This window comes from Aquarana catesbeiana, linkage group LG04 (assembly GCF_042186555.1).
Source record: "Aquarana catesbeiana isolate 2022-GZ linkage group LG04, ASM4218655v1, whole genome shotgun sequence".
Lineage (NCBI taxonomy): Eukaryota > Metazoa > Chordata > Amphibia > Anura > Ranidae > Aquarana > Aquarana catesbeiana.
Window position 1 is genome coordinate 441026679 of NC_133327.1, and position 23231 is coordinate 441049909.

Below are 23231 nucleotides of genomic sequence, written 5' to 3' on the forward strand. Positions count from 1 at the left end.
AAATGCCCTACAGATTAAAATGGTGGGTGTTTCATTTTTTTTTTTTTCACACAGTATTTGCGCAGCGATTTTTCAAACGCATTTTTTGGGGAAAAAACACACTTTTTAAAATTTTAATGCACTAAAACACACTATATTGCCCAAATGTTTGATGAAATAAAAAAGATGATCTTAGGCCGAGTACATGGATACCAAACATGACATGCTTTAAAATTGCGCACAAACGTGCAGTGGCAACAAAATAAATAAATACATTTTTAAAAGCCCTTAAAAGCCTTTACAGGTTACCACTTTAGATTTACAGAGGAGGTCTACTGCAAAAATTGCTGCCCTCGATCTGACCTTCCCAGCAATACCTCACATGCATGGTGCAATTGCTGTTTACGTTGGACGACAGACCGCCGCTTGCGTTCGCCTTAGCGCGAGAGCAGGGGGCGACAGGGGTGCTTTTTTTTTTTTTTTTTTTTTTTTTTTTCTTTATTATTTTTTTTGCTTTTTTATCTTATTTTTAAACTGTTCCTTTCATTTTTTTTTTTTTTTGACATAAGCTTCTAAATGTTGTGCATAAAATGCCAGGACAGTTCAAAACCCCCCCAAATGACCCCATTTTGGAAAGTAGACACCCCGAGCTATTTGCTGAGAGGCATGTCGAGTCCATGGAATGTTTTATATTGCGACACAAGTTGCGGGAAAGAGCCAAATTTTTTTTTTTTTTGCACAAAGTTGTCACTAAATGATATATTGCTCAAACATGCCATGGGAATATGTGAAATTACACCCCAAAATACATTCTGCTGCTTCTCCCGAGTACGGGGATACCACATGTGTGAGACTTTTTGGGAGCCTAGCCGCGTACGGGACCCCGAAAACCAAGCACCGCCTTCAGGCTTTCTAAGGGCGTGAATTTTTGATTTCACTCTTCACTGCCTATCACAGTTTCGGAGGCCATGGAAAGCCCAGGTGGCACAAAACCCCCCTTAAATGACCCCATTTTGGAAAGTAGACACCCAAAGCTATTTGCTGAGAGGTATAGTGAGTATTTTTTTTGTCTTTTTTTTGTCATTTTTGTCACAAAGTTTTGAAATTTGAAAAAAGAAAAAAAAAAAAAAAAAAGTTTTTTCTTGTCTTTCTTCATTTTCAAAAACAAATGAGAGCTGCAAAATACTCACCATGCCTCTCAGAAAATAGCTTGGGGTGTCTACTTTCCAAAATGGGGTCATTTGGGGGGTTTTGTGCCACCTGGGCATTCCATGGCCTCCGAAACGGTGATAGGCAGTGAAGAGTGAAATCAAAAATTTACACCCTTAGAAATCCTGAAGGTGGTGCTTGGTTTTCGGGGCCCCGTACGCGGCTAAGCTCCCAAAAAGTCCCACACATGTGGTATCCCCATACTCAGGAGAAGCAGCTGAATGTATTTTGGGGTGCAATTCCACATATGCCCATGGCCTGTGTGAGCAATACATCATTTAGTGACAACTTTTTGTAAATATTTTTTTTTTTTTTTTGTTATTATTCAATCACTTGGGACAAAAAAAATAAATATTCAATGGGTTCAACACGCCTCTCAGCAATTTCCTTGGTGTGTCTACTTTCCAAAATGGGGTCATTTGGGGGGGTTTTGTACTGCCCTGCCATTTTAGCACCTCAAGAAATGACATAGGCAGTCATAAACTAAAAGCTGTGTAAATTACAGAAAATGTACCCTAGTTTGTAGACGCTATAACTTTTGCGCAAACCAATAAATATACGCTTATTGACATTTTTTTTACCAAAGACATGTGGCCGAATACATTTTGGCCTAAATGTATGACTAAAATTTAGTTTATTGGATTTTTTTTTATAACAAAAAGTAGAAAATATCATTTTTTTTCAAAATTTTCGGTCTTTTTACGTTTATAGCGCAAAAAATAAAAAATGCAGAGGTGATCAAATACCATCAAAAGAAAGCTCTATTTGTGGGAAGAAAAGGACGCAAATTTCGTTTGGGTACAGCATTGCATGACCGCGCAATTAGCAGTTAAAGCGACGCAGTGCCAAATTGGAAAAAGACCTCTGGTCCTTAGGCAGCATAATGGTCCGGGGCTCAAGTGGTTAAGGAGCAGGCCCGCTGCGTCCTTAACTGATGACTCATTCATCTGTCAGTGGGCTTCCTGCTGACAGATGAAAGTAAAACAACAGGGGACAGCTGCCGCTAGCCATCGGTGTGTGTGGAGGAGCCAAACCTGTGGAGTCGGCCATGCTTGGAGGGAGGAACAGCCTGGATGTACCACCACAGGGGAGTGTGGGTATGCAGGAACGCTTCCTTCATCAGCCTTTCCCTTGCTCAGCCCTCCAGGTGAAGATTTGACTGGGACCTGGGAGGTAGGTGTGGAGCTGGCCATGCCTTCTCTCTCGGCACTCAGAGCTCTCCTCCCCCCTCAATCATCTCTGCTGTGTGTGCAGACAAGCTAAACACTTTTTAGCTAAAGCCTGGAGTCTGTACACAGGAACCATCATTACTCCCTGTGCTGCCTTTCCCAAGAGAGGAGCCCACTGCTGACAGTTCTTTGACTAATTGGGATCCCAGTGTTAACCCCCCCCCCCAATTGGCTAATCAGTTCAACCCTGTACTGTCTATGTGCTATACAGCCCATCTGTTAGGCTAGACAGAACCCCATGGTTTAACCCAGTACTGCCCTGGAGTGTGGACTAAAATATAGCTGTACTAAAATCAGGTCCAATTGTTAACACTGTGCATATATATGTTAGAAGGCTGTCCGCAAGCTAGCCTGCATTTGTAGGAGGAGTCTGAGGGCTATATATCCCTCCTTGTTGGCTCGTTTCTGGGTTGCCTACCCACGTCAGTTCCGGGTCCTTGCTGAGCGGCGGTCGGCTGCTACAGTGGTGGCAGTTCCTCTCGGTGCTCACGCCGGGTACCACCGGGCAGTCCGTCCGACCACCCACGCTTCTCCCGTTGTTCACGAGGAGGAGGGGTGATTTGGCCGCCTGCCAGCGCTTATCTGTGGTGTAGTTCTGGCTCCACGTGGGGGCCGCCCGCTTCTCCCGGTGCTCACGCCGGGGGGCTCGGCCGCCCACCTGCTGCTATCCGTCATTATGCTCCAAGCGGCCCGCCCATTTCCCCCGGTTATTCAGGCTGGGGGGGGGGGGGTGATTCGGCCACCAGCTCCTATCTGCTGTGCAGTTCTGGCTCCACATGGGGGCCGCCCGCCAGTTGTTATCCCAGTGGTCTAGGGGTGGGGGAGTGTGATCGGCTGCCCTCCTGCTTCTCTCCCTTTGCTCATCCGGTTCCAAGGTGGCCGCCCGCCCGCTTTTCCCGGTGCCCACGCAGGGCTGCTCCTCTCTCCCTGCATATCGGCATCTCTGCTTAATAGCCAGAGGGTATCACACCAGTCACAGCAGCATGGAAGGGCCGGAAGTGGAGCGAAGGGACAGGCGAGGCTTGTAGTAGATGTACATGCTGTAGTATTGTTTGTGGTTTTAGTTCATGACCAATTATTATCTCATCAGGTCACATTCTTGTAAGCAGGGCTTGGCATACCTGGGAGGTTGGCAAGACATAGGGGGGACGCTACCACATGATACACTGCTTGCTTTTCTTTTTTTATGTCTTCTTTTGACTGTCAGGTACGCAGGAGTGTTGGTTGTCTGTTCCCATTTTCTCTAATTTGTGTTTTAGCTAGTGCTCACATCCAGGATCTGTCACGTCTAAGGATCCATACAGGCTGGAGGTTTCGTTTTTAATTGATTGTCGTCCCACAATCTTCTCGCCCGTATACCATACGTCACACATGCACGTTCACCATTACACCTTTACTACTACCCACCACGGTCTGTGGGTACATCAGCCCTAAGTGTTCGTTTTTAATTACCTGTCTTGGCGCTGCAGGTTGCTCGGGCTCGTTCACTGCATACTAGGGTGGTGTCATTAGGTTCACATTCACGCACTGTTGGTCTTGTCATTTCTGCACCTCCATCCTCATACTTGTCAGGTACGTAGGGGTGTTGTTGGTTGTCTGTTCATTTCTCTAATTGGTGTTTTCATGGATTAAGGCAGGTCGCGTGTTTCTGAAGCGACAAATTCGCATTTATCTCTCAAGGCCGCATGGGGGTTCAGGGCATGGCAGCACCCCATCATGGCTGGGTTTTATTACTGATCGCAGTACATGTTTCCATGCATGATTCTTCAACCCAGATTCATGCAGTACTCAATGTGCTCTTTACGTCCATGCTACATTGCTAGACAGAATGGAAGGGTTCATAGCCCTCTCAGCTAGTGCAGAAGTGCCAGCTGTGACCCCGGCTCCTGCTTTTCTCAGGGCGCCGGCAGGTGATGTTGGATTTTCTTCACAGTGGCATGTGGAACTGGGTGCAAGCCTGGTCATAGGTGGTCGGTCTGACCATGGTTCTTTATTCAAAGTTCTCCGTGGGCTTCTACCAAGGGTGAGAAGATTCATGATTATGTCTTTGGCTTTTGCTGCATAATGCCTCTGCATTTTGGCCTCATCTGCCAATACTATCTAATATCCTTCAGGTGACCAGCTTTTCAGGCCCCCACAAACTCCTGTCAGTCTGTCCTTTTTTGCAACTCATCCTCTCAAGCCAGGTCATGGCGTATTCAGAGTTAATCAGGGATGCTCCTTTTGGCACGGCTACCAGTGAACAGCCAGGTTCCGTGGTGTGTCAGATTCCTGTCTCCTACCCTTGGCGCAGTTCCCATTTAGTGTTCTAGGCAGTCCCCCTTTTGCTTCACTTACATTTCAACATAATTAAAATAGATGGTCAGCCAGGGGTTGGTGGTCTTTATTACCATACTACAGTACAGTGTCGGTTTCAAGTACATGTCCTTCTCTGCAATATTCCTCTGCTCAGCTCATTCTTCCTTTTCCCCATGCGTCCTCTCACTACTACAGTTCGTTCTCATGTCCAGGTTTCTTTCCAGTCAGGCTCATATCCTTTACCCCTTTCTGGTTATTCGTCAGGATCGGAGGCAACTTAGTAGGTCCTGACAGGGGCTCCCTTCTTTTATCATCAGGTTCTTGGGGTGCTGGAGATCCTCCTGTTTAGCAGTTACATACGCAACCCCCTTTCATAGTCATCTGGGCATTCGCTATATTTCTGGACTGAGGGTTGTTGCTAGCTCTCCATTGCAGCTTCACATCACACCTACTTTATGTCTCTTTTTGCCCTCTTTTAGGCATACTGACCAGCCAGGCCAAGGCACACCTCAGGTCTTGGTAGTTAGGACTATCACATTTCCAGGTGAAGACTCTGACTAATAATAATATATATATATATATATATATATATATATATATATATATATATATATATATATATATATATATATATATATATATATAAATAAAGGTTGACAGGCTGTAGTGACCACTTTGGTGGGCATGTCCCTGTGCTGTGTGAGCTGAGGAATGGGAGTCTGCCATGCTGTGATCTGTAGTGCCATATAAATTCTCTATTTCTCTCTTTGACGCTTCCCCCAACCACCACACTCTTTTTCCCCTGTCTCTCTCTCCCACTACACCCACACCCCACTCTCATCCTGACTTCTGCACTCAATACCCTATATATTATGTTACTTACTTCGGCACTCAAACATGTTGTATGGACTGCAGGAGGAGGGGATGGAACTAGAGGAGGATGGAGGATGACAGCATGGTCCTCATAGCTGTGGGGCCAACAGTGCCAAGTGTTGGGAGTGCTGTGTTTCTTCATCACTTGGTCTCATCCAGATGGTAATATTACACAGAACACTGATGGATACTGGAGACCCCCCTCCCTGCTGCTCTTCATCTTGATCTCCCGAAATGCCAGAAATAGGTATCGTAATTGGTATCGGTGAGTACCTTAACTATCGGTACTCGTATTCATTGAAAAAAAAGTGGTATCTTTTGCATCCCTACTAAAAATACATACTTGTTTTCAGGCACAGAAGTTTTGCTGCCAAAAGTTTTTACCTAGCCGAATATAAATATGAAAACTCCGGCTCAGAGCTGCTTAAGTCAAATTGGAAATTGCCTACACACCATTTCAAATAGAAGGCGAACAAGCTTCTCAGATTCCCCTCTGTACTTCGATGTAAGAGTTGAAGAAGAAACGTTGAAGAATGTAGTCTTGCACTCTGTTGCAACAGCCTTAGCTAAAAGTGTTTTGCCAGTTCCAGGTGGACCGACCATTAGTACGCCCTACAAAACGAACAAAAAAAAAAAAAAGTCATAATTAAATTAAAATACTCAATGCCATTTTTGGCGATATACAGCAACATTGTATCAGTTTGAAAACACAACTCTGTCAGGTTTGATTTTTCTGTAGCTATGGGACATATTTCCTTCCTGTGTGGTCTAAAGTGGGTAAAAAGTGAGCTTAGAGTGAGGAAGACGAAGAACCTTCTTTTTGCAGTCTTTGTCACTGTTGGTGAAATATCGCTGTTGGGCACCAGGACAGGAAGTGAGATGGTGATAAACTTTTCAGGAGGTAATAACCTTTTTCCACCCTAACTGGTGTTCGCAATCCAAATCCAATCCAATCCAAAGTACATCCAAATCCAGTACGCTGCATTGTTTTACCTTCCACGGTCTTCTGATTCCTTTGAAGAACTCTGGCATCCACATTGGTAGCACTACAGCTTCTTTCAACAATTTCTTGGCTTCTTCCAAGTCTGCAATATCATCCCTAAGTATAAAGCATATGTAGCATTAGAACAACAAATGAGGAAAGAATAACCTTCTAAAACAATGTATTTTAGAGGTTGAAACAGCTGACAAAAAATAGTATGCTACATAACCTGCATAATTCCATTAGACTGCAAGAGGGAATAACTACATAAAAAAGGGACAAGCATCACCTGTTTTTAGCTCTGTTTTATGTAACAAAACATTTTACAACAGTCATTCATCTGAATTTGAACAATATAAATGCAAAGTGCACATATAAATTACATTCAACAGCACATTTCAGTGTATTGCCATGCATTTTTGCTGTGGATTTTCACATACTTTTTAAATAAATTAAATTATCACAGCACCCCCATATGATACTTACCATCGAATATTGGGGTTCTGTGAAATGATGTCCCTTTCAAGAGCTTCCACTAAATCCTTATCATAACCAGTACCATCAAATTTCTTTTGCTCATTCTCAGAAACATCAGATTTGTTCTAAACAAAAAAAAAAACACACAGGTTTATCAATAGCATTAAAAAAAAAAAGATAATAAAAAAACCAAGGATGCAAGAAGGTGAACAAACTGTTGAAAGTAGAACTATGGCCAAAAAATAATAAAAAAATAATAGGGTGCTGTAGCACTTTGAACCCCCATTTCAAAAAAGTTGGGACGCTGTGCAAAATCTACATAAAACAAAATTGTAATGATTTGCAAATATAAACCCATATTTTATTCAAAATAAAAAACATATTGAAACTGAGAAAATGTACCATTTTAAGAAAAAAAATAAGGTAATTTGAAGCTGATGGCAGCAACATAAATTAAAAAAGTTGGGACTGGGCAACAAAAAGCTGGCAAAGTAAGTGGTACTAACAAGGAAGAGCTGGAAGAACACAACTGAGGTTAATTAGTAACGGGATTGGGTATAAAAAAAAAAAAAAAAAAAAAGAAGAGCATCTTAAGGAGTTAAGGTGTCTCAGAGGTAAAGATGAGCAGAGTTAAAATTTCGTAAAAAGCGGTATCTAAAATTGGTTGAACAATGTCAGAAAACTGTTTGAATGTAAAATTGCAAAGACCTAAATATATCATCTACAGTACATAATATCAAAAGATTCTGAGAATCTGGAAAAATCTTTGTGCAAGGCACAAGGCCAAAGCGCAATATTGGATGCCCATGATCTTCGGGCCCTCAGATGAGATTGCATTAAAAACAGACATGATTCTTTGGTGGACATCACTGCATGGGCTCAGGAATACTTCCAAAAAAGCACTGTGAACACAGATTGAAATCCCATCCAAAAATGAAAGTTAAAGCTCTATTATGCAAAAAAATATAATCCAGAAATATATGGATCATATTTTTATTAATATGAACATGATCCAGAAATGCACTGCACTGGGCCAAAGCTCATTTAAAATAGTCTGTGGTCAGATGAATCGACATCTAAGATGACGTCTTTCAGGGAAGACATTGCATATTTCAGCAGGACAATGCTAAATAGCATACTGCATATATAACAGCATGGCTTCATAGTAGAAGAGTCTGAGTGCCCAACTGTCCTGCCTGTAGTCCAGGACAATCACCAACTGAAAATATTTGGCTAATCTTGAAACAAAAAAATAGGACAAAGACCCAGAATTGTTGAGCAGAGAATCCTATATCAGGCAAAAATGGGACAACATTTCTCTCCCAAAACTCCAGCAACTGGTCTCTTCAGCTCCCAGACATGTACAAAGTGTTGCTAAAAGAAGAGGGGATGCTACACTGCGGTAAACATGGCCCTGTCCCAACTTTTTTTGGAGAAGTGTTGCTGCCATCAATTTCAAAATTACATTTTTTTTTCTTAAACTGGTACAGTTTCTCAGTTTTCATATATAGATTTTACACAGCGTCCCAACTTTTTTTGGAACTGGAGTTGTAATTTAGTTTCCACGCCAGCTGCAAGAAATCCCAAACATGCAGCCATTCCTCAAAGTAGTGCCAGGACCGGGATATGCCAACAGATGGGGTTGGTGGTAAATAACACCACAATTGCAGTCAGTTACTACCTTATCTTCTTTCAATCTGTTTACTTGATCTTTCTTTTCCTTGGCACGAGCTGGCTTTGCTTTCTGGTTATTTCTTGAAGGAGGGTTTGGGCCCCTGACAGCAGCACTTATGCGATTATTTTGCACCCGATTGTCATTGAACTGGGAAGATGATGTTCTTTTCCTTGGTCCCGGTGAAGGTCTTAAGGGGGAAAAAAAAAAAAGAGAAAACCATATATTATATATTTATTATTGGTACTTGTATAGCGCCATCAATTTATGCAGCACTAATTATATATATACACATACATATATATATATATATATATATACACATACACACACACATACATATATATATACTCCCCTGTAATGATCACACTTGTCCTGACACGCCCCTGCTGCACAGCCGTTCACTGGGAAGCTCAGTGTGCTCCCCCCCCCCGCCCCCACTCTTATGCAGCTGAGAACAGAGAGAAGGTATTCGCGTATATATAAAAAAAAAAAAAAAAGTAGAAGTATGTTTATTTTTATATCTATACAAATATGTTTTGCCTTTTATGCCTATTTTAAACTTAATGGGTTGTTTTACAAGGTGATCGGTTACAATCACTTTAAGGCCCCTTTCACATTGTAGCGACTTAAAAATCGTACGATTCTGCTGCGATTTTGACACGGTTTTTAGGGAATGCCTGTGTAAACTTGGTCTATGGACCTCAACCTGCATGAAAGTCGGACCAAAGTAGTAAAGGGACTACTTTGAAGTCGCACATATATGAATGGTCAATGTAAATAAATAGAGTGCATGATCAGGTGATCTTATACTCATGAAAAAATACAGATCTGCTCTATAGAGATTTAAAGAAAAAAAAAATGCAAATGTACCAATAGTTTTTATAACTTGTAAATACATCCTAATGCAGGAAATGTAGTGTGGTGGTGTTCTAGCTGTGGGGTTTGTGAGCAGTCTGTTTTATGAGATGGATCCAACTGCTGCTTACCAGTGTAGTCAAATTATACCTCAAGGCAGATTGATTACACAGACCTCATATCTAGACTACAGGGTGGCTCATTTTTCAGCATCCTTTAGAGCCACTCAAACTTGCATGCTGGAACTAGAGTGTATCCCCCTACACTGTGTGCATCAACAGAAACACAGCTCCATAACCTAGGACACAAGGCACTCCCCTGGTCCTCCCTCCTCCACTCCCTTCTCAAAAGAGAATTTGTGGATACACTGTTAACTCTTTCCTTTAAAAAAACAAAAGTTCCAGTAAACAGCAATGAGAGAGCAGGAGCCAGAAGCATGGGAAATTCTAAACTTCAAGTGTCGAGGTAAGAATTTTTACAGATAGTTTACAGCTGAATACTACTTCAAGTCACTAAGCAATGGCATGTGTTATTTGCTATAACTAATGTTATTTTCAACAATGTCACAGTAATTTTCAGTTCTCATCAATCCTCATTGTTGAAACCAAAAATTATGCCACGATTACTATATTTTCATAGACCTTAAATTGATTCTTTACATCTAGCTCATTTCTTGTCCCTCTAGGACATCGATTTGGCCCTGCACATTAACAAACTGTAGGTAGAGAATAAAATAAATAAACAAACATAAAGGGACTTTCACACGTTACGAAAAATATCAAAAATAAGCTAATTTTCCTTTAACAACCAAACCACCACTGACTTGCTGCCTTTTTGTAATCCTTAAAAAGGAAAAGTGGGGCCAAAGCTTTTTTTGGCTATAATTCTCCAATGGACTACAGGAGTGCAGTTCGTTCTGCACTCCTGTGACCCATTTTCAGCCGACAGCGGGCTAAAGCCGTCAGCTTACGTTACTCAGCCAGTCCAGGCTAATGCATAATCCCCACTTTAGAAAAATCGGGATTCACCCAGATGTCTAGACTGGCAGCTGGCTCGGCATCTCAGCAAGCTGCTGGGAGACTGAGCGAGCTGCTCCTGCCCCCTGCACAGCCCAGTGCTCCAGTGAGCGCTGGCAGAGCAGAGAGCTGATGACTGACAGTCACCGACTTTCTGCTCACCAAAGACCGAGAGCTGAGCAATCAGTGCTCTTTGCTCAGTTCTCAGTCTTGGAAGCAGCAGGGGTCCATCTTGGCGAGTACTTTTTTTTTTTTTTTTTTTTTTTTTTTTTTAAAAAGAACCCATACTTTCTCTCTTTTATCACAGCTCTTAGATCATGTCCCCAGCTTTTTTGCCTGGACTACTAAAACATTTTTCTGCACACTTTTACACTTCTAAAACTCTCAACTCTACAATTTGTCATCAAGGCTGCTGCAAGACTTATCTTCAGTACTTCTAATCTTCTGCAGCTAATGGAGATGGCAAGGGTAGGATATTTTCGTCAGCTCACCTACGCTCAGCTGGTACTGGTAAAGACCAAACTTCTCCATCCTGGGAAGGTAAATCATGGTGTGCTGCTTTCAGTGGAGAGCGGTCAAGTTTGAAACTTTCCAGCGTAGACATTATGTCCTTCACATGCTTAGCTTCCACACTGATCTCTTGCCAAACCTGCCAGAAAGCATTAGATAAGTTAAAAATCATCAGATATCTTGTTTTTATGTTTGCTTTAAAGCAGAGGAGGTGTCCAACCTTTTGACCTTCCTGGGCCACATTGGAAGAAGAAGAATGGTCTTGGGCCACACATAAAATACACCAACATAAATGATAGCTGATGAGCAGAAAAAGTTGGGCAGATCACAAGTTAATGATCACTGATCTAGATAGTGTACCTGAGTAATAAAACTATTTTTTTGTAAAAATGTTTATTATAAAAGTAAAACGAGTGCAATATTTGACAGTGTTCTTGATAAACGAACACATCAATATCTGGTTTGATGAATGTAGTAGCATTCTCAATGAACTCTCAAGGTGCTCATCAGATACTTTGAAGAAAATCAAAATTTTGAAGTACGTTTACCCTTTTGTGTTGGGCCTCCTTCATAGCCACCTTAGGCCACACGCTGCTCGTGAGCTGCATATTAGACACCCCTGCTTTAAAGTTTAGGCTCAGTTTTAAAATAATCCCTTGATCCTACCCCTCACATACTCCACCATTCATCAAATGGCAATTTAGCAAGATATCTTTGCCACATATGGAATACAGACTTCAACTGTCATGTCAAAATATATTATGAAAAATCAAATAGCTTAGGGACTTGCTACTACCTTTATGAGGCGCATATTACATATGGAACCTAACTGCATCATCCTTGGTCAGTTTTTGGTTGCTTGAGGGTCAGGAACTCCCCCAACTGACCACTTCCGGGAGGCAAAAATAGGCTTTACTTGTGCTCTTTGTCATGTGGTTTAGGATCAACTTCCGTCACATGAGGCAGACTGCAGTGAAAACAGTGTTCAACTTCCCAGCAGTTCGCATCTGTTACACATCTGATGTTTAGACCCGAGTGTCCTGTTGCGTGTGTATACAGTGGATTAAAAAAAATAAATAAAATCTACACACCCCTGTAAAAATGCCTGGTTTTTGAGATGTAAACATAATCAGACCAAGATAAATAACTTCTGAATTTTTTTTCAACCTTCAATGTGACCCATAATCTGTGCAATTCGTATAAAAACAACCTGAAATCTTTAAGGGCCAGTTCACAGCATAGAAACGCAGCCCGGATGCGCTCCAGATGCTTTTTTGCATGTGTTTTTGATGCATTTTTGACGCAGTCCAGTGCATTTTTCCCCCTTTACCTTAAGAACATGGGTGTTCCAGTGCGTTTTGGTGCATTCCTGTGAGTTATTGATGCTTTTTACAGCGTTCCAGTACAGTAAAAATTCAGCATGTTCTAATTTTTTTTTCTGGAACTGGAACGCACTGGAACTGCAAGCACTGGTGTGAACTATGTCATTGAGAACCAAATAACCTACTTTCTATGCGTTTTTGATGCAGAAAAAAAAAAAAAAAAAAAAAAAAACGCACTGGACTGCATGTGGTGTGAATTGGCCCTAAGGGGGGGAAGAAAAAAAAAAACAAAAAAAAACATATCATGTTGCATCAATATACACAGCCTTTAACTAATACCCTTTTGATTTTACATTTGATTTGGCATTTTTACAGGGGTGTGTAGACTTTTTATATCATATATATCAAAATTATCAAATTATATATATATACACACACATACATACACATTATATATACATATACACACACACTGTAAAGTCATGAATAACATATAACCCAAGTTGACTTTATTAATCATATCTGAACGGGAAAACATTAGATCTTTATTCTAACAGTGCCTACAGATAAAAAGGTGATTTATTTCAATCAGAATTTTGCATTTTCAATCTTTTATGCAACAAAAATAATAGATGTAATGGTGTACTGTGGAAAAAAGTACACCCTTGGCATCAAAAGCTGGTATTGCCCCATGTAGCAAAAATGAATTCTTGTAGACATTTTGTAAAAGCCTCTAACATTGACTTCAAAACTTTTTACCACTTGCATGAACTGCCCATTTCCAAAATCATCCTATTCATTTTCTATGATAATCAAGAGCTTTGATCAGGGCAGTCCCATAAGTCGCTAATTTCACAGCGTCTTATAGTAATGGTGGATAATTAGCATTCCCTATGATCTCACTGGAAGGAAAATGTAGTCACCCTTGCCTAGCACCAAGAGTAAGTGAAGGATTAGGCAAGTATATTCAATGACTTTTTTGTAATTTAAAGCAGCCATTGTTGGAGATCCTGATATATTAAGCAGACCTTTGCAGCGTCTGTTTCAAGAGTTGTTGCAGCTCAGACCAGTGATGTAGAATAATTATGCACACTCTCTCTATATTTTTGAAAGTTTGCTTTCGTATATTATGCATTAAATTAATACTGCTGTTGCAACTATTATTAAGCCCATAAGTTACTGGTATTAAACAGGAGGAAAAATTAAAAAAAAAAAAAAAAAAGTTACATCCAGCACTTGTCTGAACACGTGAATATATAAAAACAGAATCACATTCCAATACAGCATGTGCATCCCTAAGCAATTATGTATTAGTAATATGCCACCTAAGGGAAGTGGAATGTTACATGGATAAGACATGAATAACCAATGTGTATTGAACAATATTTTGAATTATTTTAGCATACCAGAAAATGGTAAATCAAGGATGCATCACACAAGACATCAACATCAGTTGTGATGTAACTTCAATGAGCAATGTGATCTGAACGCAAAAAGTGATGATCTGCTAATTTATTGGGAACATTTAGAAATCGTAGCGTGCTTAAAAGTAGCTGTAAACACTTACATACATGTACCTGTGTATCTGCGGTCTTCTCTTTCTTACAGCAGTTCAAAGTCCAGGCTTTATAAAGTTGTCTGAGCGGTCAGAAAAAAGGGAGCAGAGAGCTGAAATTACACTCTGCAGAGCTCAGTGAAGAGAGCTCTGAGAGCTGATTGAAGGGAAAGGATACACCCCCATTCACACAGCTCACAGAAACAGAGTTGAGGCTGTCAATCAGATGAAACTCCAGTCTTTTTTCTATTGGTGTCAGGAAAACGTGCCACAAGTGATTCATGCTGATAGAGGAATGAAGCAGCAGACAGAAATAACACTTAGTGCTCTTATTCACACTATAAAAAGGGATATGCTTTGTTCATGAGCAACAAAAGGATGTGCTACAACTCCAAAATCCTATAAGGATAGACAGGATGAGATGAAGACATCTTTGCCTGGACTCACACACTGAACGTTCAAAATTCAATGACTAAGGCCTATTGTAGGAGGCTGAAACGCGTCAATTTTTAGGAATCGATTCCTTTTTATGGTTTGTTGGATTAAATAAAGTTTTCAATTTTAATGGCAAGACATCCTGGTACCAGATTTTTTACACCCCCCTAATGCTTTGTTCATATTTTGTCTGAGGTTTAAGACCACTTTAAGCAGTACCCAAATTGTGCCTTAAGTTTGGTATTCCCTCTGAACAATGCCCCAAGTGGTACGGTTAGGACAGTATGCACCCAGGGATGATTGTCCAGAACAGACTTCTTGCAGTCCAGGAATTCCCCTGTGCATACTGACCTCAATGCAAGTACTACTAGGTGAAATGTTCAGCTGCAGCAGCTGTCAGCCTTTCAGAGAGTTCAACAGATTGCCTGCAGCAAGGCTGGACAGCACACCTGTACCCTCCACACAGCTACATTTTTAAGTTTCCCCCCTTTAAAGAATGCAGTTGGTTTTATTTGAATCGCACATATTTTAGGTCACAAAAAGGTGGAAAAATTCAGAAGTGAATAGAGAGGTTTGCTTTGGGTCGCTGTCATGCTGTGTCACTTGCCCTTTTAATTTAGTATGTAGTTATTGATGTTGCTCATTCAAAGCACAGCAAATATTCTAAAATATTAATTTTACTGCCCCACGCTTTCAACAAATATTAGGTCACAAAAACATGTGTGTACATGAAAATGTTTTACAACTTGCATTGCTGTCTAATATTACCTATCAATAAAACATAAAAGAATTAGTGTACTGAAAAGCATGGAAATCCTTTTAACTTGTTAGACCTGTTATGGTTTATGACCTTCTCATGTGAACACAGGCTGTCAAACAAAGGAACCTATGGAAATCAAACCGCTATGAAAGAAACTGGCAGACTAGTCATATAACAAGGTGCAATATTTAGCCTTAATCCTGAATAGAATAATACGGGGAAGGAAAATAGAAAAAATAAGGGGGAAGGAAGATTTCAGCAATCCCAGATTAACAAACAAATGTATCTAAAAATTAAAATTAAAAACATAACTCAACTTAAACAGAAGATGCAGTATTGCTGGTCAGAGCAGTTTAAAAAACAAAACAACAGTCATTCAGCATGCACACACACACACAACAAAAGATAGTAGGCTCTTACCTATATCCCCAATAAACTCCAGTGAAGCTGTGTTAAAGGACAGAAAAATCACTCTATTTAGTTACTACTTGCATTCCTTCTTGGAATGAACATGTGTGCGCACAATAAATTTTACCAGAGTCTGAATTCTGCTTTCTAGTTTCATGATGTAATATATACATTGTTAGATGCCCTGTTAGACTTACATGAATGCATGGTGCCACTTATTCAATTGAAAGCCATTGTCTATTTTACTTGTCTAATAATGTGAACTACGGCTTCAGGAAAAGTAATGCAGGGCAGTGGAAATACGTTACAAGGAATGCTAGATAAGTCACATCACTGAAATCCCCCCACAGTATAAGCATTACGCAGAAGACTTCATACATAAAAAAAGCATCATTGGACACGAGAGCAACAATGTAATGGGTATGTTTTTCTAGTCTAAAAAATAAAAACCCTACAACTGCATTTGACTTTAGATTCAGGGAAGATAAAACAGGTTTTGTTCTGGGTATTGTATGCAATGTTAAAAACACCTATTGAAGACCTGTCCCTTTGGAAAGTATTTTCTTTACTCCCTGTCCAGAGGATTTTTGGGATTTTCCCTCCCTTTCAGTCTTGCCAACAGTGGTTATTGGGACAAATACAGAAGACGAACCTCACCAATAGGAACACACAAAGCAATAAAAACCTGAGACGTTTAACACTTTTACAAAACTAACAAAAAAAATGCTTTGGCTTTGTACACTTTATATTTTTACACACAATTAATTATGATGCTCCTTGCAATTAACTTTGGAACCCAATGTTAATTGTTTTAGCTCTTTAAAATTATTCTAAGGGTAGAAGGCTTTTTTATTCCTTCATGCACTTTTTTGCATCAAGGTAAAAACACTTCTGTTTACCCTCCCAAGCTTGATCTCTATCCAGCGTTGTGCCCAAGATCAGTGTCTCTCTCTGCGCTCTCTGGCCCCTGCTGCTGTCAATAACAGCCCGTGAGGAGATGGGGCAGGACTGAGTCATACTTTGCCAATGAACCCACAGAGCACCGCTCAGGATCTAGCCCATATGAGTGCCCCCATAGCAGACGACTTGCTAGGGGGCACTGAGCAGGGGCGAGGAGCCAGGAGTTCCGGCGGAGGACCTGAGAAGATGAGGATCAGGGCTCCTCTGCGCAAAACCATTGTACAGAGCAGGCAAGTATGCCATGTTTGTTCTTAATAAATAAATAAATAATAATACTTTTACAATCACTTTAAGGCAAACCATGGCTGGCCTAATAGGTTTTGAAGGGTAGCAACAGTGCTAAATTACAGGTAGCAAATGTTCCTAAGGAGTTACTTGGATCTTAAAGTTGAACTGTGGCCAGGCTGTGGACATTCAAATATAAACATGATTAATCAGTAAGCTGTAAAATAAGCCAATATAGCTGCAGAACTGTGCAATGATTCCTCTTGAAAAGTAGAAAGTACTTTCAGTTTAATATTTCAGCAGTTTGGTTCATTGTGACCCACCCCACCAAAAAAAAAAAAAAAAAAAACTTCCATCTCCTATCCTATGCAAGCATAGGGCAGGTGTTCTGAACATGGGAGAGCAATGTACAACTTTAGTCCTTGTCTTGTGAACCAAAATGAATTGTTCCACAGTGTCCACTGCTACAGTCCCATAAAGGATGGTTTTAAAGCCATTTACTGCTTATTAAGAACATAGCTATATTTTAATGCCCATATTCAAAGCTTCACCCACTGTCATTCAACTATCAAATAAACATTCAGTGAGCAGTAGATATGCCTTTCCACTGAACACAGACTAAACAGCAGGAAAAGAAGTCATAGCCCCCTATGTAACTTGGGCCTAAAATCCAAAAGGTGCAGATGGAACCAAATAAAAGCTACAGTTTTGTTTGTTTTTTTGCATTCAGCACCAAAACACATTAGCTATGTTAACAATATTTAAATCCTAGTCCAAACTCACCTGAACGAGCCTGCCAGGAAGCAGTCACCTGTACTGAGCCAATCATCTGTGGCCAGAGCATTCTTCCACCCCACAGCCACATGTATACTCACTTATGATTGACCCAGCACAATGACCGCTTCCTGGCGGGATCATTCAGGTGGGTTCAGACTAGGATCCGAACACACCTAAGCTCATCACTATGCTGAACCACCGAGAAATAGGAGCGAAAAGCTGGTTCCCCGTTACAGGGGCTATCAGGAATGACAAAAAAAAAAGGCAGTCCTTGGGAAGGAAGGAGGTTCTAGGCCTCAGCAACACCTTGGGGGTTATTTACAAAAGGCAAATCCCCTTTGCACTGAAAGTGCAGTCGCTCTAAATCTAAGGGGTAGATCTGAAATGAGTGGAAGCTCTGCTGATTTTATCATCCAATCATGTGCAAGCTAAAAAGCTGTTTATCTTCCTTGCATGTCCCCCTCGGATCTACAGCGACTTTACTTTCAAGTGCACTTGCAGTGCAAAGTAGATTTTCCTTTAGTAAATAACCCCCCTTTGTGCAACACTAGACAGAGTCCTTTACAGGAAAAAGGCTGCCAGCTCAGACACACACCTCGAAGACAGGATGATAACAAGTAAAGCAACCTTGTGGGTGAGGGTAGAAAAGGGAATATCCCTGATGGGTTAAAAAAAAAAAAAAAAAAAAAAGACCAATGAATGGAGGGCTACTTGTCTGAGAAATAAGTTCAGGACTGAGACTTGCCCCTTAATGGTATTTGGAGCCGAATGCTGATTAAGGCCAGGCTGCAAAAAGGTTAGGTTTCTTACCACTGAGTATTTTCTGGGGTGAAATAGTCTTTCACCATGCGAAATGCTCCTTCTATGTGTAGACTTTGCGAGAAGTAGACTTCCTAGCTTTTAACAGCCATGACGTTAATGTTCAACTAATTCTGTGACTAACAGCAAGCAGGCAGGATCTTATTACAGAAGTTATATGCAACGTCTCTTCTGCAATGTACTTGTTGGGTGGCTCTGTGTACATCACTGGCACTGTCCCTTTATGCCGTGATAAGGGCCTCCTATGCATGTGCAGGAAGTGACATCATCCTGCACCGGCCAATGAAGACAGCCGAAGACCTGCACCCAGGAGATGCCCACATGGGAAGGGAACTTTTAAAAGGAAAGCATAGCTCCCTTTAGTTCCACTTTAAACCCAGTGTCCTGGGAACAGGAGATCCAGCCGATCTAGAAGAGCCCACATCCACCTGAGCCAGTTCAGATCCTGCAGGACAATGAAGGAGTTTCAGAAATGGAAAGGTGCAGATCAGCCTATACTGATCACAAAAAGGTGGTGATAAATGGGAAATACTCGGACTGATCAGAGGTGGGTAGTGGGGTCCAACAGGGCTCTCTGCTGGGACCAATCCTACTTAATTTGTTCATAAACGACCTGGAGGATGGGGTAAACCGTTCAATCTCTGTATTTGCGGACGATACTAAGCTAAGCAGGGCAATAACTTCTCTGCGGGATGTGGAAACCTTGCAAGAAGATCTGAACAAGTTAATGGGGTGGGCAACTACATGGCAAATGAAGTTTAATGTAGAAAAATGTAAAATAATGCATTTAGTTGGCAAAAATATGAATGCAATCTATACACTAAGGGGAGAACCTCTGGGGGAATCTAGGATGGAAAAGGACCTGGGGGAACCTAGTAGATGATAGGCTCAGCAATAGCATGCAATGCCAAGCTGCTCTAACAAAGCAAACAGAATATTGGCATGCATTAAAAAAGGGGATTAACTCCAGGGATAATTCTCCCACTCTACAAGACTCTGGTCCAGCCGCACCTGGAGTATGCTGTCCAGTTCTGGGCACCAGTCCTCAGGAGAATGGAAATGGAACTGGAAATGGAGAGAGTACAAAGAAGGGCAACAAAACTAATAAAAGGGTCTGCAGGACATTAGTTATGAAGAAAGATTGCGAGCACTGAACTTATTCTCTCTGGAGAGGAGACACTTGAGAGAGGATATGATTTCAATTTACAAATACCATACTAGTGACCCCACAATAGGGATAAAACTTTTTCGCAGAAGGGAATTTAACAAGACACGTGGCCACTCATTAAAATTAGAAGAAAAAAAGAGGTTTAACCTTAAACTATGTAGAGGGTTCTTTACTGTAAGAGCGGCAAGGAGGTGGAATTCCCTTCCACAGGGGGTGGTCTCAGCAGGGGGCATCAATAGTTTTTTGAAACTATTAGATAAGCACCTGAACGACCACAACATACAGGGATATACAATGTAATACTGACATATAATCACACACATAGGTTGGACTTGATGGATTTGTGTCTTTTTTCAACCTCACCTACTATGTAACATAAGAATAAGTAGGGGGCATCTAAAAAAAAAAAAAAAAAAAAAGAAGAAGGAAGAAAAAGGCTTTTCCTGATTTTTTTTCTTAACATGTAATGTTGGGAGTATATTCAGGTAATATGTGCAATAGCAATTTTAAAGTTGCACTTCTGTTTGTCAAAAAGCAACATCTTTTGTTTGTTTATGAATCTTGATTTTAATTATAAAGGCGTTATAAATCACAAAGGCCAAATCTGTTTCTGTAGTGCACATTCAAACCTTAATACCATAAATAAAATTTATTAGATTTTTACTCCAGGAGTATACAATGAGTTTGGCAATTCTAGAGAAATCCTTAACCACTTGCCGACCGGGCCATAGCCGAAAGACGGCTGCAGCGCGGTCGGCTAGTTCTGGGTGGACGTCCGTGGGACGTCCTCCCAGAATACTGCTCTCGCGCGCCCCCTGGGGCGCGCACCCGAGAACTTCCGTGATCGCGGCTGTTTACCATGTGATCGCTCCGTCAAATGACGGAGCGATCACATGTCAACAGACCGGCGTCATGTCATGACGCCGGTTCCTCCCGCCCCTCTCTGTACCGATCGGTACAGTGCGAGGGGAGAGGGGGAGGGATCGGATGGCAGCACCGCTGTGGGCTGCATGTGTAGTGCTCACAGCGGTGCTCAGTGACAATTGCAGTCACATCCATCCATCCCTCCATGCTCAGCCATCCCTGCAATATGCCCAGCAATACTCTGCATAATACTCTGCATAATACCCCGAAATACTCTGCATAATACCCCGCAATACTCTGCATAATACCCCGCAATACTCTGCATAATACCCCGCAATACTCTGCATAATACCCCGCAATACTCTGCATAATACCCCGCAATACTCTGCATAATACCCCGCAATACTCTGCATAATACCCCGCAATACTCTGCATAATACCCCGCAATACTCTGCATAATACCCCGCAATACTCTGCATAATACCCCGCAATACTCTGCATAATACCCCGCAATACTCTGCATAATACCCCGCAATACTCTGCATAATACCCCGCAATACTCTGCAATATACACGGCACTACTCTGCAATATACACGGCACTACTCTGCAATATACACGGCACTACTCTGCAATATACACGGCACTACTCTGCAATATACACGGCACTACTCTGCAATATACACGGCACTACTCTGCAATATACACGGCACTACTCTGCAATATGCCCAGCAATACTCTGCAATATACCCTGCACTACTCCGCAATACTCTGCAATACCCCGCAATTTTTAACCAGTTCCCGCCCACAGTCATATGACGTCCTTGACTTTGAGCGGGGATATCTGAATGATGGGTGCAGCTACAGGCATCATTCAGATATCAGCTTTTTCAGCCGGCGATTTCCTACACCATAAGAATGATCATAGTGGCTGTTACACTGCTTGATCGTTCTTACCGGAGGCGAGAGGGGACGCCCCCCCCTTCCCGCCACCCTCCGGTGCTTCTACCGACTCACCGCTACGATCGAAGCCAAGATCGTTTTTTTTATTTTTTTTATTTCAGGCTTCCCAGCCTAGAGGTGAGATGTGAGGTCTTATTGACCCCATATGTCACTGTAAAGAGAACCTGTCATGCCATATTCCTATTACAAGGATGTTTACATTCCTTGTAATAGAAATAAAAGTGATCAAAAATTTTTTTGGGGGGGGAAAAGTGTCAAACTAAAATAAATAAAGTAAAATAAACAATAAAAAAAAAAAAAAAAAAAATGTTTAAAGCGCCCATGTCCGTGTGCTCGCATGCAGAAGCGAACACATACGTAAGTCCCGCCCACATATGAAAACGGTGTTCAAACCACACATGTGAGGTATCACTGCGAACGTTGGAGCGAGAGCAATGATTTTGGCCCTAGACCTCCTCTGTAACTCAAAACATGTAACCAGTAAAAAATTTTAAAGCATCACCTATGGAGATTTTTAAGTAGCGACGTTTGGCACCATTCCACGAGCGTGTGCAATTTTGAAGGGTGACATGTTAGGTATCTATTTACTCGGCGTAACTTTATCTTTCACATTATGCAAAAACATTGGGCTAACTTTACTGTTTTATTTTTTTTTAAAGCACAAAACTGTTTTTTTTCCAAAAAAAAGCGTTCGAAAAATTGCTGCGCAAATACCGTGCGAGATAAAAAGTTGCAACAACCGCCATTGTATTCTCTAGGGTCGTTGCTAAAAAAAATATATATAATGTTTTGGGGTTCTATGTAATTTTCTAGCAAATAAATTATTATTTTTACATGTAGGAGAGAAATATAAGAATTGGCCTGGGTGCTCCAGAACGCCTGAAGGCGCTCCCCTGCATGTTGGGCCTCTGTATGTGGCTACGCTGTGTAAAAGTCTCACACATGTGGTATCGCCGTACTCGGGAGTAATAGCAGAATGTGTTTTGGGGTGTAATTTGTGGTATGCATATGCTGTGTGTGAGAAATAACCTTCTAATATGACAATTTTGTGAAAAAAAAAAAAATCTTGATTTTGCAAAGAATTGTGGGAAAAGATGACAATTTCAAAAAACTCACCATGCATCTTTCTAAATACCTTGGAATGTCTTCTTTCCAAATAGGGGTCATTTGGGGGGTATTTGTACTTTTCTGGCATGTTAGGGCCTCAAGAAATTAGATAGGCCGTCAGTACTTTAGGTGTGATCAATTTTCAGATATTGGCACCATAGCATTTGGACTCTCTAACACTCACAAAGACCAAATAATATACACCAAGTTGTACTTATTTTTACCAAAGATATGTAGCAGTATAAATTTTGGCCAAAATTTACGAAGAAAAATTACTAATTTGCTAAATTTTATAACAGAAACAAAAAAAAATTCATTTTTTTACCAAATTTTCAGTCTTTTTTCTTTTATAGCGCAAAAAATAAAAAACCCAACGGTGATTAAATACCACCAAAAGAAAGCTCTATTTGTGTGAAAAAAAGGACAAAAATTTAATATGGGTACAGTATTGTATGACTGAGTAATTGTCATTCAAAGTGTGAGAGCACCGAAAGCTGAAAATTGGTCTGGTTAGGAAGGGGGTTTAAGTGCCCAGTGGTCAAGTGGTTAAATAATGCATTACAATTTAACTAAACTCATTCGATTTTAGTCAACTAAAAGAATTCAGATGACTAAAATACGGCTAAAAACTAACATGGCATTAAAGTCAAAAGCCAAGTGCCGAACGGTCACATTCTAGTGAAGTCCAAAAATGGCCTACAAAGCTATTACTAAGGATACACAGATCCAGGTAGCTACCTAAAGAGGCCAGCTCAACAGTATGGTGA

General features: G+C 41.0%; 1 protein-coding gene across 3 annotated transcripts in view; it reads right to left on the bottom strand.

Moving 5' to 3' along the window:
• KATNA1 (katanin catalytic subunit A1) overlaps positions 1-23231 on the bottom strand; it is a 73155-nt gene that overhangs the window by 24505 nt on the left and 25419 nt on the right. Inside the window, exons 2-7 of one of the 3 annotated variants that reach the window (XM_073627450.1) lie at positions 15596-15622; positions 11085-11242; positions 8729-8909; positions 7057-7172; positions 6582-6687; positions 6042-6200 (exon numbers count right to left, since the gene is read on the bottom strand). In XM_073627450.1, the coding sequence (XP_073483551.1) occupies positions 6042-6200; positions 6582-6687; positions 7057-7172; positions 8729-8909; positions 11085-11197 (675 nt within the window). In that variant the 5' untranslated portion in view covers positions 11198-11242; positions 15596-15622. The remainder of the gene's footprint in view (positions 1-6041; positions 6201-6581; positions 6688-7056; positions 7173-8728; positions 8910-11084; positions 11243-15595; positions 15623-23231) is intronic. The other 2 variants (XM_073627449.1, XM_073627448.1) reach the window with 2 other exon arrangements.